General features: G+C 47.9%; 2 protein-coding genes and 1 long non-coding RNA gene across 4 annotated transcripts in view; all 3 read left to right on the top strand.

Annotated features, from left to right (window-relative positions):
- LOC109292593 (DEP domain-containing mTOR-interacting protein-like) overlaps positions 1-12,718 on the top strand; it is a 51,384-nt gene extending 38,666 nt beyond the window's left edge. Inside the window, exons 4-9 of one of the 2 annotated variants that reach the window (XM_019510108.1) lie at positions 2,598-2,776; positions 4,173-4,358; positions 4,754-4,894; positions 5,988-6,058; positions 9,302-9,406; positions 11,509-12,718. In XM_019510108.1, the coding sequence (XP_019365653.1) occupies positions 2,598-2,776; positions 4,173-4,358; positions 4,754-4,894; positions 5,988-6,058; positions 9,302-9,406; positions 11,509-11,634 (808 nt within the window). In that variant the 3' untranslated portion in view covers positions 11,635-12,718. The remainder of the gene's footprint in view (positions 1-2,597; positions 2,777-4,172; positions 4,359-4,753; positions 4,895-5,987; positions 6,059-9,301; positions 9,407-11,508) is intronic. The other variant, XM_019510109.1, reaches the window with a different exon arrangement.
- LOC109292594 lies at positions 6,065-8,099 on the top strand. The gene is made up of 2 exons (XR_002096151.1): positions 6,065-7,398; positions 7,429-8,099. It is a non-coding gene; the product is annotated as an uncharacterized LOC109292594 (long non-coding RNA).
- A 1,977-nt stretch (positions 12,719-14,695) lies between the features above and the next one.
- Positions 14,696-20,102, top strand: part of COL20A1 (collagen type XX alpha 1 chain) — an 87,124-nt gene continuing 81,717 nt past the window's right edge. Inside the window, exon 1 of the mRNA XM_019510107.1 lies at positions 14,696-14,893. The gene's annotated coding sequence lies outside the window, so the exon portion shown is untranslated. The remainder of the gene's footprint in view (positions 14,894-20,102) is intronic.

Raw genomic sequence — 20,102 nt, 5'->3', positions numbered from 1 at the left:
GGCCACTAGATCCCCCCTCAGCCTTCTCTTGTGGAGGCTGAACAGGTTCAGGTCCCATCGCCTCTCCTCGTAGGCTACTGCTGCCCCCTGATCATGCGAGTGGCCTCCTCTGGACCCTCTCCATGCTGCCCACATCCCTCCTGAAGTGCAGTGCCCAGAACTGGATGCAGTACTCCAACTGTGGCCTGACCAGTGCCGCATAGAGGGGGAGGATCACCTCCTTGGACCTGCTCGAGATGCATCTGTGGATGCACGACAAGGTGCAGTTGGCCTTCCTGACCGCGTCCCCACACTGCCGGCCCATGTTCATCTTGGCATCAATGATGACTCCAAGATCCTTTTCTGCCTCTGCACTGACGAGAAGGGAGTTCCCCAGTCTGTAGGTATGGTGCCGGTTCTTCCTCCCCGGGTGCAGCACCTTGCACTTGTCGGTGCTGAATCCCATCCTATTCTCATCTGCCCACCCCTGTAACCTGTCTAGGTCCAATTGTAGCCTATTCCTCCCTTCTAGTGTGCCCACATCCCCCCACATCTTAGTGTCATCAGCAAATTTGAACAGGTGCTTTTCACCCCCTTGTCCAAGTCGCTGATGAAGATGTTGAACAGTGCGGGCCTGAGGACCGAGCCCAGGGGGACCCCACTGCCCACATCCCTACGACCCGTCCACCACTCCTCTCTGGGTGCGGCCCTCCAGCCGGTTGGCGACCCATCTGACTGTGTGGGTGTCGACACCACAGCCCCCCAGTTTCTTAATGAGAACGGGGGGAGAGACAGTGTCGAAGGCCTTCTGCAAGTTCAGGAAGACGATGTCCACTGCTACCCCTGCGCCTAAGGATTTGGTGACCTGGTCGTAGAAGGCCGCCAGGTTGGTCTGACAGGACCTGCCCCTAATGAACCCGTGTTGGTTGCCCCTGAGCATAATCTCCCCCCCTGGCCCCTCGCAGACATGCACCAGAATAATTCTCTCAAAAAGCTTGCACAGGATCGAGGTTAAACTAACTGGCCTATAGTTTCCCAGGTCCTCCTTCCTCCCTTTTTTTATCTTAATGCTCCATCGATTGCTGAGCATCAACAGTTGGATTCAAAAATTGCAGCTAAGGGAGTCCACTATCAGGCAAGCAGGGAGGGGAATCGGTCGGGGCTTGGCCTCACATTTTGTCCTCAAACCAGCAGGAATGAGCAGGGGGAAGGTGGTATTTCTCTTTTGCTTTTGCACAGTATAAGAAACTGGGCTCTGCAAAACTCCCGCTAGCCCTCCGCATCTGTGAGGCTGATACACCCTCTTGTGGAAGCAGAAGCATCAAACTTCCTCCTTGCAGGACACGGGGCTGCATTTATGCTATGTCTTACCTTTACCCAGCTTTAATTCTCTGAGGTTGCTTTTCTTGGCTCAAACACTTGGTCTTGCCTTGAGTTTCCAGGAGAATTAATTCTGCTGAAATCACCTCCCCTTCCAACCTTTTTTTTTTTTTTTTTGCTTGTTTTAAACCCATGTGAAAGGAGTGCCTTTTGCATGACTGCCCCTGAGCACATGAAATGCAAGTTTAAAAAAAAAAATGCAGATACCAGGTGCCTTTCCAGCCTGGCTCTGGGCTCTGTTGCAAACGCTTGCAAAGCTCTTTACCTCCCATCTTATCTTCCGAGTGAGTTGGCATTTCAGGTTGTGCATTCAACTCTTGAGTGCCTTGGCTGCCGCCTCCTCATCTGTGTTTAGACGGAGACCTAGAGTTTAGCTTTGATCAGGTGGGTTCGACCTCCCACATCAGTTGCCTTTTCTCTCTACTATCTTAAATATTTTAAGTAATGGGCTTTCTGCTACTTCTCAGGGCTTGTCTGAGGGAGAGGGCTGCATGACTTTAACTGAAGACCGCATTTTAAATTTATTTCCATAAGCCAGTGGGCTGTGTGGGGAGCCTTTACAATTTGCTTTCAGTTCACTTGCCCATTGGAGGGTTTATACATGGTTCTGCACTGGTTTAACTATAGATTGGGTTAAAATGACACTACTGAGGGCTCTTCCCCCGGAAAGTTACTGTGAAGTGAGTGAGAACACTGAATCCCAGAGTAAATGCTCTTGGCGTATTGGGTAGCTCACTCCACTTTCATTGGAGTATCCCACAGGGATGTTTGTGTAGAGCAGGCAATGATCTGTGAACGCACCTCCTTTGTTGCAGACCAGGTCCTTTGGGTAAACCTGATAACTTTTATTAGACTCACTCAAAAAGTTGGGAAAATTCTTCTTTGCACGCTTTCGGGTATAAATGCCCTTTGTCAGGCTGAGGAAGCATCTGCAGTTGGTGAGGAAGCATCTGCAGGGTGTTTATACCCGAAAACTTGCAAAGAAGAATTCTTCCAACTATTTGAGTTGGTCTAATACAAGAGATCAGATTTATCCAAAGAGCCTTGTCTGCCATGTCCTTCGACCAACCCGGCTACAACCTAGACCCCCTTGTTTCATTCACTTGTGCCAGCTCTCTTGGCCACTGCAGGTAGGACAAGCTCTGCAACACTTTTGTGCTAGTGGGGCTAACGGAAAGATCACTGCTCCCCCTCCTATCCTCTGCTTTACCCATTGCCTTGGTCCTTTTCTGCACCAGGTTGATCAGTGTGGATGACTCGATACTGAAGGCGAGAGAGGAGAACGCTGTGAAGTACCAGAGGACGTTCCTGGGCTGTGAGATGATCGACTGGCTCATCAAAGAAGGGGAGACTGCCAACCGAAAGGAAGCGATAGAGCTAGGCCGGGCACTGCTGGAGCATGGGATCATTCAGCATGGTACGTGGGACCCCCCCGGGATGGGGCAGGCAGGGGGAGGATGGGGCTTCTCTCCCTGTAGTGCTGGGAACAAGCCTCCATTCGTGCCACGCAGCAAATGCTCGTCATGTGCTGAGCGCCGGTTCCTCCTCAGCGATAGTAATGAGCCTATTGAGTGCTATCTATGGAGAACGGGATCTTTGGCAGCCGGACTGTCTGAGGCTGCCCTCAAAGGCTTTGAGATGCAATCTGAGCCATTCCTTGGCACTTCTTCAAAGCTTCAAGCCCAAGCCTGAGCTAGGATCCATTTCTGGATGTTGAAGGGTGCGTGTGTATGTATGCATGTGCGAGAGAGAGAGAGGAAGCAGGGAGGGAGATCAGATCCAGCACTTGCCATTAACACTAGAAGCAGCTGAGCTGAGGGAACTGGGCCAGGGTCGGGTCCTTTTCTAAGTGATGGATGCCTGTATCAGAGATTCAGATATTTATTCATATCTTTGTTGGGGAAGAACGGCTCCTACCCTTTCAAAAATGAGAGGCGACCCAGGATAGTTTCCTGACGGTATTTGCAACTAGGGGTCAAATGAGTTCTCCCCAGCACAGGAGCATGCAATTTAGTGGGGGGCTACAGCCGGCAGGGGAGGTCACCTCCAGGAAAGGTGCATTTACCTTGAGCCAGTCTGGGCTGCTACACTCTCCTAGCTACTTTCAGCAGTAATTAAGTATATTGGGCAACTGAGGAGAGAGAGGTTTTATTAGGGGCAAAGAGCCCCTTGAGTGTTTAACAGCATGGGACGATGGGAGGAAGGGGATTTTCAAAGCTCCCTAAGCTCATGGGGGCTGAGCATAGGTGCTCTTAAGCTGTCTCTGGAAAGACTGCCCTGCCATTTAGCCCCTCAGCTGCAGTAATGGGCAGTTTTTAATGGAAGGCTGCTTATATCACGGTAGCAATGTCTGGTTCAGCCCGTGGCTGCTAAGGCAGCATCGAAGGGGACACGGCTCTGAATCCTCCCTGGCATCCAGGTGGAGAAAGGGAAAGTGGGAGGGTGTCCTCTGGTTGCGGTTGGTCCCCCCTTCCACTCCCACGCACCCTGTGTTGGCGAACGTGGGCATAAGGACATGCATTGCATTGCAACCCCTAATTATAAAGACCGGAAAATGTTGTCATTTGAATGCATTCATTCAGAGCCTTGTGATTTGCCTTGTGCTCCCAAGCTGGGAGGCCTGCTTGCTTGCAACGATGAGGACGAGAAACTCAGGTTATTTAGGGAAAATGGAGTTTCTTGCCTAATCACTCCACTCTGGGAGCTGGGGCGTAAAGGAGAGCAGCAAATATGGCCAGAGTTGTCGGCATGGCTAAGAGCGCATGTGTTCGTGCTCAGAGACCCACCTGCCTGCCCATCCTTTCTCTCCTCAGTGTCCAGCAGGTACCACTTCTTTGACAGCAACCTCCTCTACCAGTTCCGGATCAACTTCCGCCGGAGGCGCCGGCTCACGGAGCTGCTCAATGAGAACTCGCCTCGGGCTCTGTCGGACAGCCCAGATAGTCCCTTCTGCCTCCGGAAGCTCAACCCAGACCAAGGCAACACCAGCTTTCTCTCGGGTACCTGCTCTTTACACTGAGCAGCAGCATTGAATGGGGAGCAGGAAACAAGCAAAGCAAGGAGAGAGGCTGGGAAAATGCACCTCGACCCTGGGGGTGGGAGATGAGGATCTTGTTGCAAGTCTTGCTGCTCCCATCCTTGAGGCCCCAGCCTTGGCTATTTCCAAAGAGGCAGAGCTTGTGGGGCCAAACCATTCAGACTGCTTGCACCCCCCAGAATGGAGTGGGAATCTCACGAGGACCCTGCTGGAACAGGGAAACGGGGAACTTCGGACCCTAGGGGAGCAGGGAAATTTGGGAGCAAGGGAGAAAGGCTTAACTGTCTGCATCCCTACTGGGATTCACTTGCGTCTGCCAACACAGATCCAGTTGCTGTTTGTGTTCATGTCTTTCAGTACAGCCCAACAAGGAGATAAAACTTGTCTCAGCTGTTCGCCGAAGCAGCGTCACGTCTCTGGCTGGAAGCTCCAACCCCTATTTCAGTGCTACCCCCAGCTTGGGATTCCTGCCAGCAACTGAATGCAACCCCAAATCAGGTCCGGACGTGTTTCCCTGCCATGCTGATGAAGGGGCAAGGCGGGATTTCAAGCCCAGTGGTTTTTGCTTGGGTTTCTCCCCCTGTTTTGTATGACTGGAGTGATGTCAGCTGTTAAACTAGTGCTAACAGAGCTTGCTTGAAGAGGTCAAAGGGGGAAGGGAGGAATTGCTTCAGTTCCTGCTGCCTGTAACATCTCTGTGCCTCTTCTGGATCAGGGGGCAGGGATGCAGCATGAACCAGTGACGGTAACCAGGACATCATTAGCTTTGCTTTTTCATACTGAAAGTAGAAGTTGGTTTCCTTTAGGAGCCCATTGATCTTTCCCTTGCATAAATGACTCTTTCCCTTAGATGCCGTATGCCACATCATCTTGTGAGGAAAAGCTGCTTTGCTTTAAAACACTATTAAAAAAATAAACCAGGAAACAAGTTTTAAAGTGATGGACCCTGGACCATAACTGGTTTTTCCATCTATTCTCTGTGGAGGTGGGGACAACGGGATATCTGTCATCGTCGTCTTGCTTTATTGCATCTTCAGAACAGCTTGATCTCGAAACATTGGTATTCAGGGGGAGTGCTGACTTTTTTGGCTAGCCCTTGACAGTGCTCTTTTGGGAGGGTGTATGTGTGTTTATTAAAGCACTTCAGAGAATTATCTCTGCAAAGAAGTTTTAAAGACTGTGTGTGTGTATGTGCATGTGTGCATGCACATGCGTGTGCACACACCTGCCAGAATTTTTCAAGTTCTCATTGATAAGTAGACTGCTTATATCTGTATTCAAATACTGAATGCTTGCATGCTCCTTTTTTTCTTGTGGAAAAACTTTGTGGAAAGTTTATTCAAAACAAAACAAAGCTAAAAAAGCAGCTGAAAACTTGTGACCAGCACTAATGTTTCTCTGCTGGAGAAACAGCTCAGGAAGAGGTCTTGGTGTCCGTCGGTGTGTTCGGTTCTTGGAGAACGCTTCTGCACGGAGGGCTCCCACAACCAGTCTCCAGGCGGGGAGTCCCCCGGCTTCCTTGTTATGCATTGGACCGTACAAAACCTTTGCATATGTTGATTCTGATGGGATCTGTCTCCTTTGGCTCTAGTGTTAAAGAAGCCTGTCACCAACGAGGAGCTCCTGTCCCCTGGGGCGCCGTACATCAAGAAAACGCTAACCGTAAGTGACCACTACGAATGCCACTGCTAATGGGATGCTGCTAACCTCTCCTGGCTGCGCTGCAGCTTGCTGCTTGCCATTGACTTCTCTGTGCAGAAGACCCAGACTCCTCCTTTGTGAGATTTTTGGGTGATGGCATTGGATTTTTGGGTGATTTTTGGCATATTCTTTGGGCTGGAGCTGGCAGACACTGTCTTGAGGGTGCTGCTACCTGCGGTAGTTTCATGCATGTTGCAGGCAGAGGAGTCACAAGACGGGGAGCAAAGCTGCCCTTTGCATTGCATCCCATCCTGTTTAACTGCAGCTGTGTTTAACCAAGACCATGTGCCATTCATTTACCTTTTCTCTGGAAAGAAGACTACTTCTCCATGTAATTTTGTGAGGGTGCTCTAACCCCATTTATGTCAGAGAGTTGAAGACATCTCTGGCTTTACCGTGGAGTTTTTTATGGGCTCACAAGAACCTGTCCTGACCAACAGGACTGCTAACTCCTGTTTCTTCTGGTGAGTTGCTGGGCACGACCCATCCCTTTATGAAGCTAGTAATTACCGAGCTGAGGCTCTGGGATGCCATGAGGAGCCTAAGCCATGGTTTTCTTAATTATTATTTGCCTTACTTTGAAATCTGCTGGTAGTTCCTTTGAAAGATGAAGCTGGCGCTTTGCTAAGTGCCTTATGAGCATGTAGGGATGCAATCCCCACCCTGACTCGTCCTGTAAATGCTTATTTGCGCAGAGCTCCTGGTCTCTCCCTGGCGCAGGAGGGAAGAGAACGTGTCTCTTATGCAGGAGCCAAATAATTTAGTCTGGCTCGAAGACACTTGGAACAATTATCCCCTGAAGCAGGGATAATTCCTAGCTAGACCGTTAAGAAGGCTTTATGGCACACTTGTCCTATCAGCACAATGCAAAGGGGCTGTGGCTCTGTCCCAGGGTGAGTACTGTCAGGCTGGGCCTTTCCTCTGCTGCTGCGGTTCCTCTCATGGACCACTTTCCCTTCTTAGCTGTGCTGCTTGAATCCTTTTTTGGGGAGTGGGAAATGGAGTCTCTGCATAGAGCTGATAAAAGCAAAGTGCTTATACTACCTCATTCGGGGACAAAATAGATGAGAAATGAATGAGAAGCTGTTCCAGGAATAACCACTGGCTTAGGTGAAAAAAGTATCCGTGTACTACGGCCCCAGACAGAATAAGGCCTGAAGAGACCCTGCGGTTTTGGTGTACCCAAAAGCCTGGTGTTATAGCCCTGGAAGCTCTGACATCCAGGTGTGTTAATTTTGGAGAGATTAGAGGTCCCTCATGAAAGGTGGGATTATTTGGAGGATGTGTAATTGCAGTTTAAGGTCGGATGTGTTGTGCAATTGCAGTTTAAGATCAGATGCCTTTCAACAGTCTCTCCAGTGACAAATACCTCCATATAGCAAGTGCCAGTGGCACTCGGGGAAAGGATCAAACCAGTAACAACCACCAGTGCAAAACAAATTGACAGGGGTGATTTAAAGGACTCCAGGAAGCAGGGCAGAGACAGGCCATCAGACTGCAGGCACCTGAATGGACTATGGAGAGCAAAGAAATAATCAGAAAGAAAAAGCCCAAATATTGCAAGAAGTGTGGGGAGTAGGATTGCAGTGTGTCCTAACGATGCAGCTACCCAGGAGATGGGGGGAAGCAGCAGTCCCTGCAGTGGAGACGGATGCAGAGGGGGGTGTCTGCAGCGTGACCCTCTCGTATTCAACGTCTCTTTCTGGCTTCAGAAGAAAACCAGGAGCCATTCTGCTGCTGCACTCGCAGACGCTGTTGTGACACCAACAACTGCTTTGATTCCAGCAGGATTGTGTCACCAGCTGCCACGTAGCCCCAGCAACGCTGATAAGCAGAAATAGTAGACTGGAGATATCTGATACACGGTAGAGCCATTCGGAGATGCAGACAGGCAGTTGACGGGATACCCACAAAACAAGCGATGTTGCTTGGGGCTGACACGTGGGAATGTCACCCGTTGCTGGACAACAGGATGGTACAAATCACGGTTTGGAGGCCGGTAGAGAACCATACCCGCCCTGTGAGAGAGCACTTACCATGGGCTTATTTCGCTCTGCAGACTATGTCTTGGCTTGTAATGCTAAGGCAACCTTTATTTAAATTAAAGGACTTTCACTTTTTTTCCTAGGGAGGGTAGGAGTGGGCAGTCTGACTAGGCTCACTACAGTTTGAGGTGCATCAGAATTGCCAATGGAAGTGTGTTTAGCAAGGGATTAATTCTTGCAAAAGCACACCTTTTCATCAGAAGCACCGTATTCAGGAGACAGTGCTGCGAGGAGAGAGAGAGAAACAAAGTGACTTGAGAAAAGTATTTCAACACGTATTCGTTTTCGTTAGAAATGGATGGTTTGGGCAGCTGACTGCACTCTGTCCAACTTCCGGAGAGTCACAGGCATTCACTTCTAGGGTTCGGTTTGGCCACCACTGCCATTCTTACACTTAAAAAAAATATTTTGTAATGTATGAGGTTCCCTGGCAAACTTTCATGCTGGTAGAGAGATGCAAAAGAGCCCCCTGATAAAATCACAGAAAATGAGGGTTGAAGGGACCTCAGGGGGTCACATCTAGTCCAACCCCCTGCTCAAAGCAGAACCAGCCCCAACTACATCATCCCAGGCACGGTTTTGTTTAGCTGGGTCTTAAAAATATCCAAGGATGGAGACTCCACCAACTCCATCTTCCAGTGCTTTATTACTCTCCTAATGAAACATTTCTCCTCTAACCTCAGCTTCCCTTGCTGCAGCTTGAGCCCATTGCTCCTTGTTCAGTCATCTACCCACACTGAGAACAGTCCAGCTCTGTCCCCTTTGCAGCCCCCCTGCGGGGAGTTGAAGGTTGGTTTAGTTTCTGTAGAAAGGAGATCTTAACCTAGTGAGAAGCAGGGCATCTTGTGCCTTAGTGATGGGCTTTTGATACTAGATCTCAGCTCCCCTGGTGCTGAGGAGCTTTGTGCCCATTCCTCCTATGGAAACAGGGTTTGAATCTTGCAGAGCATTTCTACTAGGATGGAGGGTACTTCCACCAGGTCATGGTATTAAGGGTATGCACCTGTAGGTCCTGTTGATGTAGAACATATGGGGCACATGATGATGGAAGTGTTTTAATGGGATGACCTTATCTCCAGTTCAGCAGGACTTCCTGAAGACTATCACCCTAGAGAAAATCACTCCACTGCTCTTCACCTACCCTCTGTTCTGCTTGTAGATTGTAGGGGATGCTGTGGGCTGGGGGTTTGTGGTCCGAGGAGGGAGACCCTGCCACATCCAGGCTGTGGACCCTGGAGGACCTGCTGCTGCAGCTGGCATGAAGGTATTGTCCTCTCTTGCCCTTTCTGGTGTGTTATTTGCCTTCTGATCAAACACAGTTTCATCCTTGATTGCAGCGGGAGGAAAGAATTAACCCATAGTCACTATCATGTTTTAAAGCATCTCTCTCCATGCTGGCTATGTGTTATGGCGCTTGGCTCTTTTCAGGAATATATGGAGAACGGTGAGTGCTGTTGTTTTACCTCCTAATCCTCAAAGAGGAAGAGAAGCTGATGGGAGGAAGTGAATGCAACCCATTGCATTACCGCTTGGACACTTTTTTTGTTTCTGCAAGCCATTGCCAGCAAGAACCCGTGTCACTTAATACCTGATGGGTGCTTGAAAACAAGCTGTGGCTTGTAGGTCCCGTGACTGGTTTGTTCTAAAGAATTCCTTAGCTTATTTATTGAATAGCTGCTGGCTCTGCTTGGAAGAGACCCAGGACAAAGCTGTGCTCCAGAAGACAAGAGGGAGTGCTTTGTCCCAGCGGAGCACGAGGAGCGTGGCACAGAGCCCGTGTCTGCTAGCAGCAGCGTGGTCACTGTGATTTTCCCCGTGTCGGGGTTGTCCACACGGCCAGCCCATTTCCCAGACATCACTGCTTGAATGAGAGGAGCAACTCATTAGCTGGCTGCTATCATCACTTTGCAAAGGACGAAGTGAGCCCTGCTCTGCTCATGCATTGCATTTTGCTCACTGGATAAGTTCTCTTCCCTCTCTCATGGGAGAATCCATCTTGTGTAAAATGTGGGTATTCCATTTTTGTCCTAAATTAGGATGAAAAGGGAAAAGTATGGACACTCCCCACTGAGGAAGGTGAGGGAGGGAGGAGAATTAAAAAAAAAATCTTTGTTCAGATTTGGGGTGTTTGGTCTGTGCCCTGGACTGAACCGCATCCACCTGAGTTTCCTCGGAGCTGGTAGGAGTTATACGTCAAGTATCTTGCACCTCTGTTTGGTTCTGTGGGTTGTTTTACATAGTCACAGGTTTCCCATCACCCGCTGCAGGGATTCAATTAGGGAGACTGCAGTGCATCAAGGGAGAGCTAGCACATCCTGAAGTTCAGCTCAGAGGGAAATGGTGCAGAGACCCCTGACCTGCAGGTTCGTGTCGAACTAGCTGGATCGTTCAATTCAAAGAACCAAACTGGATTTCATTTGGCTTAAATATTTGTTTCAAGTTTCCTGATGTAGAATTGAATAATTCGGTCAAAACTAGAACGGAAAGCTTTGAAACTGCATTTTAAGTTTAAAAAAAAATCAATAGAAAACTCCCAGTCCAGTTCTAATAATGTCATGGAATTAATTTACATAAGGGAAAGAGGAAAACACTGGTGTATAATGTTCTTTATTAAATATTTGAGGGTAATTAAGTGTTTTTCTTTGCCTTGGCTACTGAAAACAAAGTTGCTCCGTGGAATTTTCTTTTGGTATGTGAAAGCTGTTTGGATCTGCACTGATAGATAAATCTCTCTAGGGAAGGAGGCTCATTTGGATGAATTCATTTTGCAATCATTCTGCTGTTTCCATCTCGCATAAAATAAGCCAAGCTCCTGAGAACCATGGTAGACCAACAGACTGAACGTAAATGGGTTTTGTGCTTCTGGATGAAACATTTTAGAAATAAAGGAAAAGGAAAGTTGTGGTTTTGCTGGTCAAGGGTAAAAAGCCCAAGCACAGTCATTTGCACCAATCTAATATAAGTTACTGGGATATTTGAAATAATGTCACTTTCTCAGAGAGGGCAAGGGTTAGACTCGTCTGCCTCAGGCAGACCTGGATAGGGTAAGTACCAGTGACATTTACTTTATTTGCTTGAGAAAACATTTCTTCAAACTCCTTCTTCTAATCACTTACGCGAAGTTGCCAAACTGTACTATCAAGCCTCACTTCAGCTGAAATTTTTCATCATAAGGTCAAAGAGGCACTCTGTTGTAGCTCTGAGCATCAATCCCTTTGGCTGCTGTTTGGAAGACAGCGGTTCATAGTGCAACCGCTGAAGTCGGATGCTTTCTGGTGGCCGTGCAGCGTAGCAGATACCTGCATTGCTCCAGTCTGGCAGGTCATGGCATCGGGAAATGCAACCATTCCTCCCTCTCCGTTGCAGGTGTGCCAGTTTGTTTTCTCCGTGAATGGAGCGTATGTTCTGCATTTGGACTATCCGACCATCAGCAGCCTCATCATGACGGGACCCCGAACACTTGTGATGGAGGTCATGGAAGCCGTGGAATGAGCGGAGAATTGTCTGCTCCTAATCTCTGCTTCGAGAAATAGCTCCCAAAGAGTGCCCAAATCTCCCCTGTATCCAGCCCTGAGCTGGGTATCTAAGCTCCACAGAGGGGCAAGAGTTGAGAGACATGCAGCGCTCAGCATTTCATTTTAGGTATCTCTAGGTAACTCCCTGCTCAGCAGGAAGGGACCCAACCTGGTCTTTCACTCTCAGAGATTGATGTTTAGCCTGGTATTATGATGTTTCTTAATGCAATTGGAAGTTAATAGGACAGGTCTCATGGCATGGACTGGTAGTTCAGGGCTTCATCCTTGGGGTCAGAGGGTAGGGCTCAACACTGGTGGTGATCCAGATCTTGACAGGGACCGCTCGTCAAGTCACAAATCCAGTGAGACCTGAATTCATTTTGTCATCTAGAGACTGGTAAGTAGCAAGAAGTTGGTTCAAGCCCTACTGTTCTGTGGGATGCCCCCAGGCAGGATATCTGAGTCCCCCTCAACCCTCCTGTGCAAAGAGTTGAGTAGAGATGCTTTTTTGGCAGCTGCGTGTGCACGTCCAGATGAGCTGCTGAATGGTGTTGCTGCCCATGTCAGAAAGTAAAGGCTGCCCGGTTGCCTTTCCCGATATATGAGAAAGCGCCACCTCTTCTGACTGAAACCTGACGTACTCCAAAGGGACATTTCATTTTTATTTCGAAAGGTCCTTAGACTGTATGGCCAATGACTAAAATTGTTAACTTTCTTTTAAATGACTGTTATTTGCGGTATCTTTAATGAATAAGATCTGTCGAGGTGACTCTCCTGTTAAGCGCAAGCGGTAAGAAAATTCCCGCACCTGAGAAAAGAAGATTGGAGACGAACAGAAAAGCCACAGCAGCGGATGCATTTCATAGCTGGTCCTGTCCAAATCTGTACCCAGATGAATTGCAAAAATGTGTATTTTGGTGAAGATGGGTTTTTCACATTCAGGTGATTGATCGCTGAGGGCACTCGCATCTTCACAAAATACTTAGCAAATATATTCTTGTTTCTTTAGTGAGGCATCTAACAACATACTGGCAATAATACAATAAATGTCTTGTGTTATATTTTGTGTGATCCTTTTCTTGTGTGGTGGTGTTGCCCCTAGTACTGACATACCTGGAAGGATCATTGGCAAGAGCAAAACCCAGAGTCCCGTGATTTAAAATGATACGCTATGACTCTGAGGCAGGAGTAAAATTGTGGTCTCACTGGTGTTCATGAGTTCTGCCACTGACTGCGTTTGGTGAGGCTTGGATTTTGCCCAGTCTTGTCTCTCTCAGAAGTCATCTACTCAAATCTCTGTGCAGATTTGGATGAATCTCTCTAGTCTTCCTCCATTTAGACACGATGCAGATCCTAGCAGAAGAATACAAACATGCTACCCACTCTGCCATCAGTGACCTACAGCCTCATTCTTCATAGCAGGACACTGATTTATCAGTTTGCTGCACGTACTGCTAATGATTTTTCCCTAAAGTTGAAGCATTGCTTGTGAAAAATAAATGAATATAATACCACGCATACTGATAGAGGAGGCGGCCGTCTAAGCAACATAGATACTTGCATTGCTTAGAGCTGTATTTTCAGAGGTTGTGTCTGCTGCATCTCCCACTGTCGTCTCACGGACGTTGTGCTGAAGGCTCTTCAGTTTGGTACCTAAATGGGAGCTGACCTCTCTTGAAAATTTGACCCCAAATATACATCATAAATGAGCCGTGAGAGTAGAAATGGCTGCTGTATTGATGCTGATGCTAATGCAGAGGCTGCTGCACATCTGCTGCTGAAACAAGACTATTCATTTGTCGAGCACCGGTGCACCGGCCTTGGGCATATTTGTTGGGACGGTTTGAGTGGGGTCACCAGCACGTTACAGCGTGACGATCTCTTGGGAATACACAGGGATCCATGGGCACCAAGGTGAAACCAGGCAGTCGTTCAATGTATCCATCCACCTGTTTGCTGTTCTCATTTTCAGCCAGATGGGGTGCAAAGAAAGCTGAGTGGTTGCTGGATTGAATTTATAGATTGAATATGAATTCTCAGTTCTACCTGGGAGAAATTGTACAATCTTTGCATTCTCCTATAACCGAGGAAGGGTGCGTGTGCCCGAAAGCTTGCAAATAAAGAAAAAAAAATTGCAATTGTCTAGTTGGTCTAATAAAAGAGATCACCTCTAGCACACTGACTGCTTGTATTTCTTAAACCAACATAGCTAGAGCCTTTATCCCTGAATGGTTGCTGGTGCATTTTAACCATTTTCTCTGTTTTTTGAACAAAAAACTCCTTTTTTGATTTCTGGCTTTGGGTGGGGATGGATGACGGTTCTCCATGGTAGCCCTTGTGCAGCTTGGACTAAGACTAAACAAGAACAGTTCATTGCACAACGCTGCAAGGTGGAGGAAGGGAGGCCAGCCTTCCCTTGGCAACCTGTTTGAATGTGGAAGCCCAAGTACAGCTATTAAAGTTTGGTTTTGGATCCACACAAGTCAGGTTCAGGAAGGCCAGGCCAATCCCCTTCCACTTGTCAGTGTGAGAAATATTTTTTTATCCATTTCAGTAAAGTTTTTTGTTGAATTTTGGTTGGAACAAAATGTGTCTAGCTCACTGAAGCCAAATTCACACCCGCATTTTGGGAGCCAACATTTTCCCCAAAGGTCTCCCTTCAGCTCCATTGAATCCCACTTGCATGAATCCAAGCCCTTGCAAAATCTATGCACGTGCTTATCTTCACTCAAGCATGTCCATGGTGCGGGCCCAAGTAATCAGATGTGAATATGGCCAGCTCTGCTTCTAACTGGCACGGGGGCCATGTCCGCCTTTTGCTGCAGCCCAAGAAATGACTAGCCGTCTTGCTAGATAATTAATTCCTGGCAGGATAATTAATAGGTGAGCTTCCCAGCAGGATGAACAAAATCAATAAGTTTTGCAGAAGCGTGTGTGGGTTTTTTGTGTAGACGACATCTTTATTTAACCAACTATCTTTCCTAAGCCCCAGGCAGCTGCTGGTGTTTGAAGCAGTGCTCTACACGTCGGTGGTGAGAGGGGAGCGGGGGAACCAGCTGTACTCTCTCTCGGTCTCTCTCTCTCTCTCGGCAGTTGTGACGTCTGGGCTAGAAATCTTTCAAAACCCTCCAAGAGCCAGGCAAGGCGCTTGCTCCCCTTCTCGGAGATCAAGAATGTAGTCGGCTTCCTCCTGCCTCCCCAGCCTACTTCAGGGAAAACAGGCTTGAAAGGCAAAGGTTTGTGACAGATCCATGTGCAGGTTTGGGAATCCGGGTGCTCAGGTTTCTCTGCGCTGCTTGGGGCTTTGTTGCTTCGTGGTGCATGGGGCTGTTGGGGTTTTTGGGGGGTTTTTTTGGCTTGTTTCCCCACCTCTCCCGGGAATAAGGAACATTTCTAGACCTGCAAACTACACGAAACTCCCTGCTAAGCGTGGTGTGTTTGTACCGTCCCAACTCACGTAGTGACAAAAAGGTCCAAAAGTTGAAAGCGTTGATCACTTGAAGACCAAGTAACTCGGTTATAGACTTGCATTATCGAGTGTTTTGTGGAGAGGAATTGACTTCTGCAGAGGCTGGAGGACACTGGAAACAGTGTGGTTTTATTTTGCGGTGACTTCTGCAGTATGAAGCCCTGGAGGGAGTTTGGGGGCGGGGGGGGTGGAGAGGGGATTTCTTCCAAGCAGCAAAGTAATTAGAAAGTTTTGTAAACTTGGAGATGAAAGTCTGATGATGGTTGTGGTCGGTTGGGGTGTTTTTTCACCTCCTTATATGCCGTGTCCCTGCACCAAGTTGGTGACACTGAACCTGGCTGTGCTGGGGGAAATTCCCAGGCTGATTTACTTGCCTATTTATTTGGTGACTTTGAACCACTAGACTCAATGGCTTCCTGTGGTCCTTGCCTTCAGGGATCATCTAGACCAGGGCTTCCCAACCTTTCCTTCAGCAAGACCCCATTTAAACCCTGGAAATGTTTTGCCACCCCAAAATGACGCAGACAAGATCAACAAGTCATAAATAAGGCATGGCAGTGTTTATGGTCTTTATATTTTTCATTTAAAACGTTTAAAATCCTTTGACCTTCTTTTTAGAGGTAAAAATCAGCACTGAATACAAAGTCTAAAACAGCTATTAAATGCATTTATTGCTGCATATTTAGAAACGGGAAGCGTGTTCATCATAATCGGTCGACACTGTCAAGCATCTTTGAGACTCCATTTTTTATTGTTGCGACCCCAAATGGGGTCACGACCCCAGGGTTGGGAACTGCTGATCTCGGCTAAGAAAATAGTTCTAGTTTTGAAAACACATGAGCTGGGGTGAGTACCCCCTGTGTAGGCAGGGTTCAACCCTGCAAAACAACATTTGGGAGTGCTTGCTTGCAACGGTTTTGTTCTGATTTTTGATGCTGTCACTTTAACTTGGGTTTTACTCTGGTTGAAATTCCAAAATGTCATTCTGGGGGCAGGGAAGCTGCCCAAAAATCAGCCTTTTGAGAATTTAATATTTTTTCCACCCCCCCCCAAAGTTTTGAGTAGCGAAATTCATCAAACCTGATCTCTTTTTTCCTTAAGAAGTTTGGGTTTTGAGGAATCATTTTGGTTTTGACACACACAAGCTGCCAAAAAAGAGTTCAAACCATTCCTGAGCATCGCTTTGCCACCCCCTTTCCCAAGTACTTTTTTAAAAGGCTAACTAATATTCCAGCTCTAAGTCACCTGTCACCTGGGGATGTCACCTGTGCCCAGGGCAGGTGGCTGTTTTGGGAAAGCACTCACAAAGACAGCTTAACAGTCCCCCATTGCTTCACCCTCTGAAGGGGAGTCCTGCTCTGCCAGGACTGCTAACTTCACCTGTGTGCTTCTGCTGGGAGCATCTCGGCAGGTTTTCTTTTTGTTGTCCCCTCCCTATAAATGGATCATCTTTTCCCAACTAAGCCAAGGTCCTCTGTGTTGTCTACCTTCATCTGAGCTGAGACGCAGAAATTTCCGTGCCCCCCAACCCTGTTTTTAGAAGAATATTTCCTTTTGGAAGAACTTCCACTGCAGCCTCAGAAACTTCATGTAGCACTACCCTTGTGGAGGATGGAAAGCCAAGACTGGGCAATAATTAGGGCAGAAGGTGCAAGGGTAAATAAGTATTGTTCAAAGAAGCATGTAATGGTAGGGGAGTGGGTTACCCAGCTGGTGGGTAAATGTAAACGGATGTCATCTTTGCTGCTAGTTTCAGCCTCCTCCTATATTCGCTGCGTGCACTTGTTGCATCTTGCTGTACTTGTCCTGTGCTTTTTCTCCCTATGCATTTGTACAGCACCTTGCACTGTGAGCCTGATGGGTGTTGTTACCATATAAGTCATGATCTTCAGACCCGCTCTGAAAGGTGACACATGGCTGCATGCAAGAATTCCCGGTGACTGGAAAACAGGCGCTGCGTGCTCCGCATGCTGCCTGTGCATTCCTTCCCTGAGTAAGTAATAGGGGAAAGGAATCTGCCCGCTGGAGGCTGCGGGCCATCAGACAGGGGGATGTCACTGTGCTATTGCATCTCGCATGGCTGACTGGCTACGTGACGGACAACGGCAATGAATAAGACACGACTACAGTAGAACTGCATGGGAAGTTTGGCGTTTAGCATCGCTCCCTTAGGATAGGCATCTTTGCTGGAGCCGCAAGTACAATAACGCCTCGTGCTTTCCAGTGGTACATCGAAAGAGGACGTCAGCACTGCTTTCCCTGTTTTACAGAGGAGCGAGGTTACTTGCAGGCGGGTGCTAGAGACACACTAAGGATCCAGGTGTCTTCAGTGCTGGTGCCTGTGCTAGCCAGATCACGAGGCTGCACATGAACTTTTCTTGGGTGTTTTCCTGAGTCAATACTTGGTAACTAAAATTCCTCTTCCCTTTGCTTCAAGGTAAAAGCTTCTGGCTGAATCAAGGTTGTTGGTTGTAGCCGTGTTGGTCTAAGGACGTAGGCAGGCCATCCCGAGAACCTTGTCTGGCTGAATCCAAACCTTACAACGGGCTTGAGCCAGTGTCCATGAATTTAAATGGGAGAATACATCTCTTCACTTCAATAGGCTTTAGACTCAGCCTAATTTTCACTAAAGTGGAAAAAAACCCAACCTGATACAATTCAGTATCGTACCTCCAGATGGCACCCGGTTTGCCGCTGAACTTTTTAGCAGCGTTACAGGGAGAGTATAAGTGAACACAGAGCAATGGTGGTGGTTGCTGCAATATTCTTATTTCAAGGCCTTTTTGCACAGCTAGAATGTGCTTGCTTTGTACCAGGCCTTTATAAGCAGCATAGACTTTGTGTTGGGTTTTTCATGCGAAGGTTGGTCTTCATCTGACCATGATTTCAGAAGCTCGATTTGTCTGTTTTCCCAAGAAAATGATATAACTGTGTCAAAATGAAATAAAAAGCCAGAGCCTCCAATGCGGGAAGCTCTTGGGTTTCATTGTAGTTATTTCAGATAACACCGAGTGGTGTGGATGGGTGGGTGGGGGGGGGACTGCTTTAGGTTACGGCTCGCACGTCTCTCCATTAATTCTCACTGGCTTTGGGGCCATTAAAAATGTATGAGATTCTTGGCTGACCTCTTGTTTTGCTTTTTGATGAAGAAGCAGCTGATAACATTGGAGTGTAATAGAAAGTTGCCAGAAGCCATTTCATACCTGTTCATCATCTTGCATGGAGCTGAGATGTGGCTCTAGGCGGAAGGGCCGAACCGCTGCGCTCAGTCCGTCTATGCCAACAGCAGCGGGAACGAATGGCGCCGCTTTGCAAATGACAGAAGCTGGTGGTGCATCGCACGAGGCCTGCAGAAATATTTTAAGCTCAAAATCCTAATGGGTCTGAGGTTTCCATCACTTAAATGGGTTTTCCCTGTGGTGTAATGCTATTGTCCTGAATAGAAGCAGCCCATTGATGTTAATAGGACAGCTTCCACTGGTCTCAGCAAGCTGTGGATGGGCTGCTTATGGCATGTCTGCCCTGCAGTCACTTGTTCTGACTCATTTGAGCTCATTTGGGCACCAATAGGTGTTGGTGCAAAGCTCCCCAGGGGCTGGCTGCCTGAGTGTAAAGCTTGCTACTCAACACAGGGTTTGCAGCCCACACTGAGCTCCGTGGTGTTAGAATCGCAGACAATGCAGGTTGGAAGGGACCTCAGGAGATCACATCTAGTCCAACCCTCTGCCCAAAGCAGGACCAGCCCCAACTACATCATCCCAGGCAAGGTTTTGTCTAGCCGGGTCTTCAAAACCTGGAGAGATGGAGAGACCACAACCTCCCTAGGTAACTTGTTCCAGTGCTTTACTATCTTTCAAGTGAGAGAGTTTTTCCCAATATCCAACCTCAACTTCCCTTGCTGCAGCTTGAGCCCATTGCTACTTGTGCTGTCATCTGCCCCCACTGAGACCAGTCCAGCTCCCTCCTCTTTGCAGCCCCCCTGCAGGGAGGTGAAAGCTGCTATTCAATCCCCCCTCGGTCTTCTGTTGTAGCTGTATGGCTAGCAGGACCTATGCCAGTGTGTTTGCAGCTAGCTCAGGTATGTCACCATGCGAGTTGGTCACCGCAGCGGTGGCAGGATTGACATACCCTTAGTTCTAATTTAGGCCAGGGTATGGGAGAAGAGGGGGTTGTGTCCAGCAGATCTCAGCTCCTGTGCAGTGGCCTTGCTGGGCTGAAGCAGGTTTGCCAGTTTATCTCGTAGCAGTGTCACTGGGGAGCCCAGAATCAAGACACTTGTTTTTCTTATAGGACCTACAGAAATGGCAAGGGCTTTGACTTTATTTCTTTAAACCAGAAAGGTTTAAAAACCTGAAAAGGAGTCTGGGGGGTTTTAACTCTCCGCTGGCCTGTTGAGTTCGGAAAGTGCCAAGTGTTCAAACTCCAAAATAACCATTTGAGTGAAAGAGCAGAGCCTCAGATAATGCAGCTTTTTGGCCTAGTGTAGTGTATTTAATTTATCCCTTTCCTTTCGCTGTGCTTGTTTCTTCCTTTATATTGCTCTGAAGGCAGGGAAGTCATCATCACCTTCCATGCAGCAGTGCGTCCTCGTGTTTTGCTCCTGTCTCGTGAGGACTTTGTGGAGGGAGAAGGACAATTGAACTGACTGCAAACCCACAAAATGCCTGTGCAAGAAACCCATGAGAAGATGGTCCTTACTGATACCGGGGGGAAAGCTCAATATTCAGACATGCAGGCTCTCGTGGGGTGGTTGTTTTGGCTATTCTCTAAGGGGAAATGAGCTGAAGCCTTGCAAGAAGGTAGGTGGAGGCCTGGAGCTGTTTTCCCAGCAGCCCTGATCCACAGCAACGGCAGCGGAAAGGAGAGGAATGCGTCTCACTGTTTTGCCATGATGACTGCAAATGATTATTTCTCACTTCATTTTTCAGAAATACCCAAACCATTCTGGAATCTGGTTGTGTTTTTTTTTTTTTTTT

Source organism: Gavialis gangeticus, unplaced genomic scaffold (assembly GCF_001723915.1).
Source record: "Gavialis gangeticus isolate Ggan-Ray unplaced genomic scaffold, GavGan_comp1, whole genome shotgun sequence".
NCBI lineage: Eukaryota > Metazoa > Chordata > Crocodylia > Gavialidae > Gavialis > Gavialis gangeticus.
Note: the sequence above shows the minus strand (reverse complement) of the source record. Positions and strands in the feature narration are given on the sequence as shown.